This window comes from Semicossyphus pulcher, unplaced genomic scaffold (genome assembly GCF_022749685.1).
Source record: "Semicossyphus pulcher isolate SPU_LCO1_2020_fin unplaced genomic scaffold, fSemPul1.0.p SCAF_13, whole genome shotgun sequence".
NCBI lineage: Eukaryota > Metazoa > Chordata > Actinopteri > Labriformes > Labridae > Semicossyphus > Semicossyphus pulcher.
Window position 1 is genome coordinate 29,004,085 of NW_027211637.1, and position 13,632 is coordinate 29,017,716.

Consider the following 13,632-nt stretch of genomic DNA (forward strand, 5'->3'; position numbering starts at 1 on the left):
ACGACTTCCCAAACCAGAGGCAGCTCATTACGGTAATTCCAGTTATTGCTTTGAAATAGGTATCGTTTACGGCGGCTTCTTGTGTGAGTGCTTCTCTGGATTTTGTCACCTATTCCTTCTTGCAAATACATATTGTATTGCCTCAAGAAAGTGACTTAAATCATCACTTTTTCCTGTAGGGAAATACAGCAAAGAATAGCGTCGCATACAGTTACGTCACATGTGGGATTTATAAACATGCAGAACTGATTTCTTCATCATCAAACCATGTATAAATAAAAAATAGTACAAAAGGGTGTAAAAAAGATAGAATACCAAACCAATGCTGCTTTTAAATGTCTTCTGTGATAGTTTGGTGGATTTAAGAAGCTTTCAAGCAACTCCTGTATAATGGAATCTAAAGCACATGCATGGGGAGAGGTTGGAGAGGTGGTACATTGTATTTAAATCATGGTAAAGTGCCATTTTTTCCACTGTCCCATTTTCCTTATTCAGATGGATGACATCAATGTACTACACCACAGATGCCTTCTGAATTTGAGGCGTCGAATCAGAGACATCGGGGATGGACGGCCGGCACAGGAACGATATATGAGGTTACAGAAGGATGGAGACATACTCAGGTTGGTCTGTTTTTGAACTTGCTTAAGTGAAGGTTGAACTGGAGTGATAGTGTGGTTTTGTTTGATTGGTAGAAACTGGAGTCATATGGTTATATGGTAGTCAGTCAGGTCTTATTTTGTGATGCTTATGGGCCATGTGTCTCAATACATTTAGTAAAGAAAAGGGTAAGGAAGCTCTTTTGAAGGTTTGCCCTGTGAACATTGACATCCTGACCCACCCTGTGCTAGAAGTAGGGATGCAGAGGGGCTTCGGTCAGTACCTGAGCTGATACGATAAGATGGATTAGATCGGTGCTATCCTTGTGAAGCTGCATGATATGGAAAAAAGTTTTATTGCAATGTACTTTTGATGCATGTAGCAGTTTTGGTTTGATCAACAAGTAGTGTTATAGCTATTGATAAGATATTAAATCAACTATTAAAATCATGATGGTGTGACAATTGTTGGGGTCTGTCCCAAACAAACATAGAACAAGATTTCTTTTACCTTTGCAGCACTACAGTACTTCATAGTAAAATGTTTTGTTGCAAATATCAACTTTATCAAAAAATGGCAGCTTTTATAAGTTTGAAATTGAACTTGCCCATCATGCAATTTCAATAACATTTCCAGTATTTGTGCATCCTTTGTTTTTAGGAAAATCCTTGTTTGTCTTGCACAAAACCTATCCTCCCTTCATAACTAAAACAGTTATGTGCATGTCATGTGACATATATTCCTCTCATCATCTGGCTAAATAACGGACCCAAATCAGCCTTAACTGTCTTATCATTTTAAATGTTGAGTGCATATCCTTGTCTCATTTCTTTTGTACTTTTTGATGTGTGTGATTATACTGATTGTAACCAGACAGTCTTTTGATCGAAAGATGAGCCAGCTCTTGTTTTACTGATTGTGCATTCAGCCGTCTGACCTATTAGAAGTCACCTATTGTTAACCTGTATTTCTTCTCTTTAGTTACCAAGGGAACTCTGAGGAGGTGGGTTGCTATGTGGCTGGCCATCCTTTGTCAAAGGGAAACTGCTACTTTGAGGTAAGACTCAAATTGATTGTGATGTTGTAAAGCAGCTTTTATCTGACACTGTAATTGTAACAGTTTGTGCATCATTAGTAGACATGATTGCAACCAATCTCCCACTTTTTGTTTATCTACTTTTTTTGAATGCATTTAAATGATTAGAAAATAAGTAGATTGTTGGTCCTTTGCACGGTTTAAACTTTTAGGGGTTGGGGGGATTATTCATGATATGATAGCGCATACCATCGTTCCTGTATGTGGTGTGCCCAAGATTGCTTTACCATCCACCCTGGAATTTTATCCCCTGGAATTCCATTGCTGACAATTTTCTCAACTTCATATTAAATTCACAGTGCCCCCATGCAGTCCCAGTTCAACAGTGCAAAACCACTACCTCAAAAATGTCCTCGCTGCACTGGAATGAGGGAGAGGGTGTGGGTTAGGTGGTATCTTTGAGCACAGAGATTATTCTAACGCACAGTGTTTTCTTAGCAGACAGGCAGGCAGACTGACAGCAGGAGAAACAATCGGACATTTGATTACACGGTTGCACGGACTGCACAGTATTGAATAATGTGGGATTTGATTTTTGTAAATTCCTTCATGAGAATAGTTAAAGAAAAAGGATTTTTTTGTATTATCTTTTCTTGGCAATTGAAAACATACAAAGCATCACAAATAGCCAAACACTGTGACCTGTTATGAGAAATACAGTGATGTAGTTATCAGAAAAGTAAATGGACCGTCTTTTCTACATAAGGAGACTGAACCTTAATGGCTGCGTTCTTCATTGTTTCCACTGACTCAGGGAATAAACAAGGCCACACAGGCGACCGAAAAGTTAGATTAAGTTTTTTTTCCACTTGTTTATATATATTTTTTATATATAAAAATATGGAGAGAACAATAAAACAATATTATTTATTCAATGTGTATAGATTATAGCTGGTTCATTTGGACAGAAAGGAGTGTGGACTGAACGGCCGCAGTACGTAAATGCATCTTGGTTGGATTTACCATACAAAATATGACATATATCTGGGAACATGGTAGTATACCTAGCAAGAATGTAACAAACATGCTACAAGATCGATTTTAAAACCATTTATCCACTCAATAAACATGAAATATCTACCCAGGAGTCTGGAAGTTTGCTCATTTTGAATGGAATAGGCAAAATGTGGGTTTAGAGGAAGTGGCCTTTCACACAACTTCTTCCTAAGAAAATCAATCCATAAATGACTCAAAGTATTTATTTGAACATGTGTACGTACGTCACATACTTTCTACAGTTGGAACTGCTTCCACAGCGTTTGTTTACTCCTTCTTAGCTATTATAATGTACTTTAAATTGACCATTTTCGGTGGTGGTGAGGTGAAACAAGAGGAATGGGAGCGCACAAATCTCTGCAGCACCTGACTGAGGTTTTCTGCCTCGTAACAAAGTCGGTTGGAAAAAGTATAACGGAGATTTACCTCAGGAAAGTTGCAAAAGTTCAGTCATAAATTAGCTGCATTGAGCTGCAGTGTGTTATTTATGAGCCAGCTTGTTTGTGGATGGTGCGCGTCAGAGCAGACCCTGTGACGTGATGCAGGCATACTTCCTTGTCTGTGTTTGTAGGCTTCAGGAGAACAATATTGGGCCACACATTATCCTGTGAACCTACGTCATTCTGCTGACCTGCAAATAGAGCCAGACAGGAACCACGATGCAGCGTCAGAGTCGCTCAGCTGTAGCCAGCTCTCCTCTTAATGAGTCACTTCTCCCACTTTTTTCTCAGATTTGTTTTTGAGATGAGAAGCACGACTTCGGACATGTGTTGAAACATTTCAGTATCATTTTAAACAGGCCGAGCCGCTAACAATGTGCTTTGTTGAAATTTATTGTGCCTCTGATGTGTCCCAAATCCGGGCCAGATGTGACATTTCTTTATAAATGTTTGGGCTACACATTATCCTGTGACGGTGTGTCGCCCAAGTTTCTGAGTCTCTGACCTCCGGATCTCTCTGTTCTCTCCCTAGCGAGGAAATCTGTCAGATAACAAAGTTTCTATTTAAATGAGAATCACATTTGAGTCCTCCTAGATCTCCCTGACATTTAAACAAGGGGATTTTAGTGTGGTCATTACCCAGAGTTTTATGCTACATTATGCTCGGCACTGTGACGCACATGCAGTCAGTTCCCAGATATGTTGAATTTTTTGGCCGAGTTTGTTCAGGTAAAGGTCAAGCCTCCGTCGCCGAATGCGTCACCGGTATCCTCGTGTTTCTCCTCGTTCTGCTTTCGCAAGGAATCCATTTCACCTCCGTCATCACTGCCGCACGTTCTCCAGCTTTAGTCATCCATCTTCTTTAAATGCAGCTGAACACCTGCAGCGTTCCACTCGCTTAAAAAGATGTATTCCAAAAATTCAAATGAACATAACTTAACGGCTCATCAGTGAGCACATTCCTGCTCCTCTTTAATCTCAGGTTTTTCACATATTTATTTGTCTCAAACTGACACAAATGGTTTTAAACAGTTTGAGTGTGGAAGTGGTAACCTGCCAAGGACAAGAATCTAGTTCTCTTACAAAAGAGTGGTATAGAGTTTTATCCTTAAAGTACCTGGAAACTGGAAGGATTCTGTGCCTGGAATTTTTAGTCAGGGAAAATCGAAGAGTAGGGTTTCACATGAATTGATAGTGGTCTTACAGGAGGAGTGAGCTGGGAGTCTGGGCTGAAGAGGAGGTAGAGAATGAGGGAGGACAGGTAAGTGTGGATGGTGGCCCAAGAGTTGGAAAGGTCATTGACAAGGGAAGGGAACAAATGCAGACCGGATGGGGCTCTTCTCCTGTGTTTGCCTGCATTAACCTTTCACCTAATTCTGACCGTGTGTCACTTTGCTCTGATTGGGCTCAGCTAGCAGGCTGGCTTTGTGTCTGAGGGTTGGTGAGGTGATTGTGGATGTTTTCCCCTGCTGCTGCAGAAGCTCTGTACCAGGAATGTGTACTGGTACAATGTTGACATGCTTCTGTGATTGTGGCCAAAAATAACAAAGTTAAAGGTAGTGTTAGGGTAATCATTAAAGGAGAAGTTCACCCCTGGAAAAAGCCACTGTCAGTCAAAGCTGGTGTTTTCTGTAATCAATAGAAGCAATAATATTTGAAATTAGCGCCATAGCTGTGGAGAAAGTTGTACAAATACCATGTGGTTTCTAGGGGATTCTACATTCCTACAACACCCAGCATGCATTGCGCCCCTCCCTCCGAAAGGAATGACCCAGCGAGAGACACTGAAGTGAAATACTACCGTTTCGCAGCAGGCAATGGCTCAGAGCGGTACAGAATGTGAAATACGACAAGAATGTACAGGTGGATCGTCTGACGATTTTGAAGGAGACATGACATCGAAGGTGGTGGAAGGTGGAAGTGTAGTTTAGCGAGCTCCCCAGGCTCCGACAGATGATGCGCTTTACATAGCGTACCGGAGGTTTTCCTGGGCCCATTGGAGAAGTGGAAAGCGTCCTCCAAAGGCATAACACATTTTTTTTCCGACCATAAATGCATTTGCTCGCCATAATAACATGATAGGGCTGAGGTTGAAAATCTGCAAACTGGCCCTTTAACTTTTTGTTAGGGGTCGGACGATATTGCCAAATTTTCAGTACGGTTACAGTATATATCAAAAAACTGTAAGTGGTTCTATAAACACTTATTTATTACATATCATGCTTTTCTTATTATCTGTGGAACGTCCATATAAGCAAAAAAAACACTTTCCTCACATCAGACTTCACTCCACTGAAATAGTAAAACTTGTATTCTTTCAAAATAAAGGTTTTAAGATACCCTCTAACAACTGTGTTTGTGTGTGTTTGTAGGTGACAATAGTAGACACAGGGGTGAGGGGGACCATTGCTGTGGGCCTGGTGCCTAAATTCTACAGGCTGGACCACCAGCCTGGCTGGCTGCCATACTCTGTAGCTTACCACGCTGACAACGGCAAGTAAGTCAAACCACAGTCATCTATACTCTACAGTGCAGCTCTGGTTTCTTGCACGGTTTGACATAATGGATTGTGGCCTGCTCATGCTGCTTCCACACATAACTACAACAGTAACAGTAATTCATTCTCCATCGCGCTTACTTTTTATTTTCATTTTTAACTGGGAAAAAAATGAAATGTTGGCTGAGTGCTTCTGAACCTTGCACAGCTACATTTTTATTATTGGTTAATTTCATGATTTTTCTTCCCTTTTCGATTAATTGTTTGGCCAATTAAACATAAAATATGTTAAACTTTTGCGTACCTATCTACCTGGGAAACAAGGAAATCGCTAGAGAACACATCAGACATTGGGGACGGAAGTTAGCAAACTCTGCTTTTCTTTAGTGCTGGTTTAATAAAGAAAAAAGGCACTCAGAGCTTTCAGATAAAAGTTTATTTAGCATCTGGGAAAAGTAATTGTTTTGTATTTTTACCTGACTCATATGTTACTCCTCTGGTGTTGTACACCTGCAGGAGAAAACACAAGCAGGAAGCTGACCAGCTGTTATGCTTGTCCCTGGTTGATACTGAACTCGCTGTATATTTCTGAGAGGATGCATATTATCTGCAGCTTAGCCCACACAAGTATTCTTTGTTGCTTTGCCATAACCTCCTATTCTATAGTGCACACGTTTAAATTCAGCTCTAGGGTCAATCATATGTTATTTTTTTGTGTTAAGTTGGAAGCACTTCACCTTATTTTTATCTCTTTATTTTTTGTCCTAGGTTATACAATGGCAACCCTGTGGGACAGCAATTTGGGCCAAAGTGTGCTCGTGGTGACCGCGTCGGCTGCGGAATACACTCAGAGAATATAGAAGCAGGTTTTACGACAGTCTTTTTCACCAAAAACGGCAAAGAGGTAGGTGTTTTTAATCGTGAAGGCACTTTGTAATTCTTTATTTCAAACATGCATTAGCCGGACTTTATGTACGTAAAGTGTCTCTGTTTTTTAACCTATTGTTTCCTCACACCTCTCTTCTGTGCAGGTGGGTTCAGTGGAGGTTCCTGTGTCTGCAGAGGGTCTGTTCCCTGCAGTGGGGATGCACTCCATGGGGGAGGAGGTGAAGGTTGACCTGCAGGCCGAGTGGTTCCTGGAGGAAGATGATAGTATGATGATGGTGGACAGCCATGAAGATGACTGGGGGCGGCTTCACGACGTCAGGGTGAGCGGCACGGTGAGTAGAAAAGAACCTTTTTTCCCCCCCTCACTGGTAAATCAATACTCTGACATTTTGAGGGACATTTCAGTTATCTTATGCTAAGTGTTTATATGTGACCAACTTACTTACAATCGTCAATATGAGCTGGTAAATACAGCTCAAAGAAGACTGCCAGTAACACTCATTTTTAATCATCCGCCCCCTAAACGTCTATGATTCAAATCATCAGTTAGGAAACTCCCCTGGTGGATCTCATGGCATCAGATCGTTGCATTTCTTTTCATTGAGTCATTGAACATTGAAGCAATGAAGGACAACAGCATGGCCGACTGTAAGCTTTAACAAACTCAGTTGTGTCTCAGATACTTCAGTACATGCTGTGTTGTAAGCAGAGACACGCAGAGCACACGACTACCTTCTGTTGGCTGCTTCCGTTGCTGAATGTTAGTAAAGTGGTTGTAAACCTCCTCTTCCCCTGACTAAGGATGATTCACCTGCTGACAGAGCTGTTAGAGGACTAGGTTATATAGCGAGTGTTGCAGGTACAACAGACTCATCTTGGACTTAGTGTTGGGCGGCTGCTGTAACTCAACCACCACTGGTGACTCAGTGGAATTGGAAACTTCTGATTCAGATACAGTCCAAGGGTCGACTTCTAAAATCTAAATCACTGATGCATTAGTCTTATCTGAGTCAGATCTGACCAGAAGCCAGTCAACAGAAGATCAATGACCATTTGAGCCAGACAAAAACACCACATAAACTGTGTTTTTCTTATAAATTGAGCGTGTCCTAAATCAATTTGGCGCATGCAAACAAGAAGAGCTTAGTTACCTTTTTTCCCAACAATGTTTCAGCCAGTTAAAAAGAAGCTGGGGATTTTTCTTGTGCGAGTAAATGTAGTGTGACAACTCAAAGGGAGTTTTTCAAAGGGACAAAAATACCAGGAAATGCATAGATTCTGTCAAATAAGGTAACACTCAGTGCCTTCTCTGGAAGTGGCCTATTCCGAGGCAGAAAAAACCCTGCATATATACTGTTTGTTTTTGTAGCATATGTCTTTTGAATGGGACGGATTAGAGTGTGTCTGCTGCTTGTACGTCTGCTTAGTTGTTGCCAGTCCCCCATGTTTGTTTTGTACTCGTACAAGATCCTTCAGCTGTCTGTTCTGCAGCAAATCCCTCTTTGTTGACAACTGTACTTAATGCTCTCTGAAATTCAAGGAAAGCTCTCGACACAATAACTTGAATATTATTGTCTCAGTTGTTGTAGGATCTTGTCATGACTGGATTTGGGTCACCTTGGGAATGTTTTTACAGACGGCTTCATGACATCAGCTCAGGGATTTTCCTCTGCACTCTGCGGAGAACAAGTCCAGCAGCACAACAGCAGACTCACAGTGAAGACGTGTTTGTTTTGTTCCCTTTTTTTCTGCATAAGATTCGGGGATTATGCAACAGCTCAAGCACACGAGCTAAAAGTACAGAGAAATCGGGACGGGACCTCCAGACCCGTCTGATGCAAATTGTCTCTTGGTTGCCGGACGTTGTAGAAAGGTTACTACATTGGTATCATTTTGATTGCAGTCATAATTTGCACTCATAATAGTCCCATGTTTATTTGTCTACTTTTTATATATTTGTTTTATTTGTAACATGAACATGCACAATTTTAAACATAAACTTTGCTTTGGGGCTGCACCGTGGTGCAGTGGTTAGCGCTGTTGCCTCACAGCTAGAAGATTCCTGGTTTGAACCCCGGTTTTAGCGGGCCTTTCTGTGTGGAGTTTGCATGTTCTCTCTGTGCATGCGCCCTCCTGATACTCTGGCTCCCTCCTACAGTCCAAAGATATGCTCCTCAGGTTCATTGGTGACTCTAAAGTTGCCCGTAGGTGTGAATGTGAGCGTGAAAGGTCGTCTGTCTCTATGTGTCGGCCCTGTGATTGACTGGCGATCAGTCCAGGGATAGGCTCCAGCTCCCCGTAACCCTGAACAGGATAAGCCGTATAGATGATGGATGGATGGATAGACTTTGCTGTTTGATATTGTACCAGAAATGGCTTGAAGCTAACTTTCGTCTGCACTCCCTGGCAGGTCACAATAAAGACATCCACACAGTAAAACTAAACTAACTAGAAAACAACGCCTGACCTGTAAAGTTGAAAAATGAAGCGTACCAAAAGAAGCTGTGTGTGGGAACGTTTCCTCTTAAGGCAATATGTGAAATGTTAATCATATGATGCAACTTGTCATCTTAGTGGTAGTACTCGCTTTTCGCTGGCAAACAAAAATCATTGAGCTGCTCGCTGGAAGGAGAACGTGTGATGCACACTGGTCCAAAGCCAGCACCCAAATGGTGCGCTGAAAGATTGAGACCAGTATGCTGCCACTCAAAGAGCTCGATGGGGATCCCTCAAGGCTGATGCTTGGCTAAACATATTGAAAAACCCTTTGAGGAGAAGAAGCATGAGCTAACTGTGCCGGTGCACACACGCTACCATTGACCACCGACTGCTGGACTGCTGTCGCAAAAGAAAACTACACAACAACTAGCTGTCACTTCATCATTGCAGATATCTGCGTACAGAGATGAACTGAAAGCTGACAATAGTTGAGGGGTTTGGGGATTGTATGTATACAGCCAGTGCCTTCTGTTTCTTTAGTCTCCACACAGACTGTTTTCCTGCATACAGCCAAAGACGGAATAAACAACTTCGGTTGATTCTATGAAGAAACACCAGAAAGCTATTAGACAGATAAATACTTTATTAATTCTTTACAGGAAATCATTCTGTCACAGCAGCTTCAATCACAGTCAAGACACCACATCGTACACTGAACATAAAAACATTTAGGCACCTAAAAATACTTAAATAAGTCTCTAAATCAGATTAAAAATTATGAATGAGACAGTAAAAGAAATTTAACAAATGTGATAAAGAGTATTCAGTGTGCAAAAGAGGCTCTATTGTCTAAAAATCTAAAAAACCCAATATAAGGAACTATATGTATAAATTTACGCCGTTTCCTGTACATGAGTGTACACTGTTGTTTTTATTCCTGAAGCCTGATGGAAGCTGACAGAAAGGACTTCCTGTAGCGCTCAGTCCTGCACCTGTGTGTAATCAGCCTGTGACTGGACGTGCTCTGCTGAATCACTTCCAGGCTGGAGAGTGGGTGTGCAGGATTTCTCAGAATTGACTTCAGAGCATCCTTGACTCTGTCACCTTTATTATTCCTAGCATTACTGATTAGTGGGTGTCGGGCCACTGAAAAGAAAATACACTGACGTCCATCCATTGTAACTTCTTGCTTTCTCTTTGTTCCAAGCTGAAGTCAAGCGTTAACAGTGATTAATCCTGACTGATATTTGGCCTTGTTGGTTGTCGATTTAGAGGATTGGAGCTAAGGTTCAGGCATGACGAAGACGAGACATTGATGAGATGAAAATTAATCGTTGACAAATCAAAACTCTGACGTCATGTATGTTTTGGTTTTGTTAACGAGGCGAGACGAAATCTTAGTAGTTTCCCGGCTGTGCGTCTAATCTGTCAAAATACAAGCAAAGCATTCTGTAACTGCTTGAATTGGTTGAAGGGCGTGTGCAGATCCCTTTGAATCTGACCCAGCCATACCGGTGATGATGTCCCAAAGCGGCAGCTTGACAACTACATGAACAAAAAGAGCAGATATCTACACACACTCTATGTATATCAATACATTTTATTTGTATAGCGCCAAATCATAACCAGAGTTATCTCGAGACACTTTACAGAAAGAGCAGGTCTAGACCGACTCTTTGTTATGTTATTTAAAGAGAGGCCCAACATGAATCACCATGAGTAGCACTTAGCAATTCGGCACATTGGCAGAAAAGCTTCCTTTTAACAGGCAGAAACCTCGAGCAGAACCAGACTCATGTTGAACATCTGCCTCGACTGGATGGGCCAAAAATGGGATAGAAGGAGATGCAGGATAGAGACAGGCAAAGAGAGCAACAACAACATATGTTCTTGTTACATGAACAACAACAGGTAAGACATACTTATGGTGAGGGATGCACGATATTATCGCCGATATCCGCCGATATAATAAACTGATAAAATAATGGGTTGCTGCATACTTGATTAAATGCCCGACCTCGGCGCAATGTCCCCCGGCGCGAAGAACACCTGTGCGGCGCAGCGTGATGACGTCACGTGTGTCTACCTGCAGCATGAGAGAGTTAGAAGCCAAAATGTCCGTGGTGTGGAAGTTTTTCAAAGTGTCCGAAATAGATAACAAAACTGCTGTTTGCAATGACTGCTCAGCTTCGGTGATGCGAGGAGGAGCCAAGGCAAAGTCTTTCAACACTACAAACTTGATTAACCATCTCCAGACCCGTCACCCCGACCGTTGTAACAAATGTGATAAGAGTATCACCATTATACTGTACGCTAATTCCAATACAGAAGAGAGTTGATGATCTCTGCAATTAGGTGTGCGGGAAAAAAATATCGGTATCGGTAATCGGCTAAATGAGTTGTAAAATATCGGCAAAAAATCCAATATCGTGCATCCCTACTTATGGTTACAATGTCGATAATAGTGGTACACTTGTGTGAAAATTAGCAAAAAATAAATTAGCACGAGAAGCAGATATATGTATTGTTAACACAATGCACTGTAGTGAGGGGACACGGAGAGACCCCCTGTGGCTACAAATGATGTGGGAAGAATCGGTGGGAGAGTCAAGGCTAGATTATCTAAGGTAAGGAATCCACGAGGAATTACACGAGTAAAAGTGTAAAGAGAGCGAAATGGTGTTTTACACATTCAAACACTCTGATACCAACTCCTGATCAGTGTTATTTTAGTCTTTAGACGAAAATTAGTTTTAGACTAGTTTTAGTCGACAATTTAAACCAGTTTAAGTCAATACAAAGTGACATTTTAGTCATTACTTTTTGACGTTTTCCCTTTTTAAAACTTATTTATTAGCCTAATAGAGGTTTCAGAAGCGAATTTCGTTTACGAAAATAATGACGAAAAAATGTTTGTCATTAATCTTTTTTCCATGACGATGACGAGACTTTGACGAGCTAAAAATAGATGGTTAATAAAGACTCTGAAGGCATGTTAGTGATGATGCATATCTTCCCTGTTCGTCTAATCGGTCTGTCAAGCAATTCCTTCCTGTAACTCGGTAACCTGTTTGGATATAACAGGTATCGTGCAGGTGGTTGTGAACTTTCTGCTAACTCGGGCTTTCTGCTTCGGGCTCTCTGCTTGCTCACAGAAAATGGGGAGTTTTACACGTCATTTGATGCTTCATCCGCACAAAAAGGAGCGATCATTGGCTGTCTGCTGCTAGTTAATAAAAAGTCGTTAAATTTGAGTCACTACTTTTAGTCTAACGTTTTCTTTGTTGAGAAAATATGACCCCCCGTCCAGTCTCCCTCTTCTCGTTTGCTTCAGGTAAAATTACCTCTATAAATTTCAGCAGATCATCCAGACAGTAAAAGAACTTTTCATCATCGCTTCTCATTAAACCGTCTGACTGCAGCCGACAGATGATTTTGTGTGCGGAGGAAGCGCCAAATGACGCTTAAAACGCCCCTTTTTCTGTGAGTGCGCACAGAGCCTGAAGCAGAAAGTTCACCACCTTTGTGATACCTGATATCTACAACTGGATTACTGATTTACATGTATTTTGACAGACAGATTAGACACGCAGTGGCACAACAAACGTTTCTTCAGAATTTTTGTTAATCATCTATTTTTAGCTCGTCAACGTCTCGTCATCGTCATGGAAAAAAGATCGTTGACGAACATTATTTTCTTTAACAAACTTAACACTGCTTCTGAAACCTGAAGTTTAAAGAGAGAAAAGCTTTAAAAGTAACGACTGAAATGTGACTTTTTCTTGACTTAAACTGGACTAAAATGTTTTGAGTTGTCGACTAAAACTAATCAGCATTTTCATCTAAAGACTAAGACTAAATCTAAAACAGCTGCCAGAATTTACACTCGGTTCAGGGCTGTTTTCGTTGGAACTATGACTCAGGTGGTTGTTGTCGGTCGCTCAATCGAGTTCAGAGTTGGCAACAGCTGCTGTGTCATCAGCGGTATCACAATGCCGTATTCCAACAGATGTACAGCAGTGAACTGTAGCACCTTTGTTCTGCGTTAAGGTGTGAGCTCTCACCCCCCTCCTCCAGGTTCCTCTGAAAGTAACCACAAGACTAAAAGCAGGTCTGTCATTGACACAGGAGGGATGGAGGCCAGGCTGCGTGTGGGTCCCGTATGTGGTTACGTGATAAACGTGTCTGTCCGCGGCGGTACGATCATCTGCCACACACACAGAACAGAGGCTATCGTCTTTTCTCAAAGCAGACGGGTCATAAAAGCAGAGAGGGATGATTCAACCAGCAGTCGTGCTCGCCGTCTCTCCTTCTGTTTTTCTGGACCGAGCGGCGGCGATGGCATGGAGTGTGTCGGTGGAGCCAAGTGCCTGGCCGTCCACCAGGTTGTAAAAATTCAATAAGTGGAGTAACGGGACTCGCAGGAATCTTTTACTCTCTCTCATGTGGTTGGAGGTTTTCACAGCTGGGGTGCCCGTCTGAATGGTCCACTCAGACGTCCAGAAGTTAATTTCTGTCTTTGTTTTTCTCTCATGCTACTATTAGCCTTTAGCTCCAGGATGCTGTCACCATTGTGCAGGTGATAATGCTCGAACAGATAAGCCTGTCAAGTTTGGGCAAGTACAAGGTTTTAGGGAATGAAGACAGGAAAGGATGGGGGGGGGGGTGAAAGTTTG

General features: G+C 41.8%; 1 protein-coding gene across 1 annotated transcript in view; it reads left to right on the forward strand.

Annotated features, from left to right (window-relative positions):
• spryd3 (SPRY domain containing 3) overlaps window positions 1-13,632 on the forward strand; it is a 55,455-nt gene that overhangs the window by 632 nt on the left and 41,191 nt on the right. Inside the window, exons 2-6 of the mRNA XM_069659470.1 lie at window positions 496-623; window positions 1,582-1,657; window positions 5,505-5,629; window positions 6,398-6,533; window positions 6,661-6,849. Coding sequence (XP_069515571.1) covers window positions 496-623; window positions 1,582-1,657; window positions 5,505-5,629; window positions 6,398-6,533; window positions 6,661-6,849 — 654 coding nt within the window. The remainder of the gene's footprint in view (window positions 1-495; window positions 624-1,581; window positions 1,658-5,504; window positions 5,630-6,397; window positions 6,534-6,660; window positions 6,850-13,632) is intronic.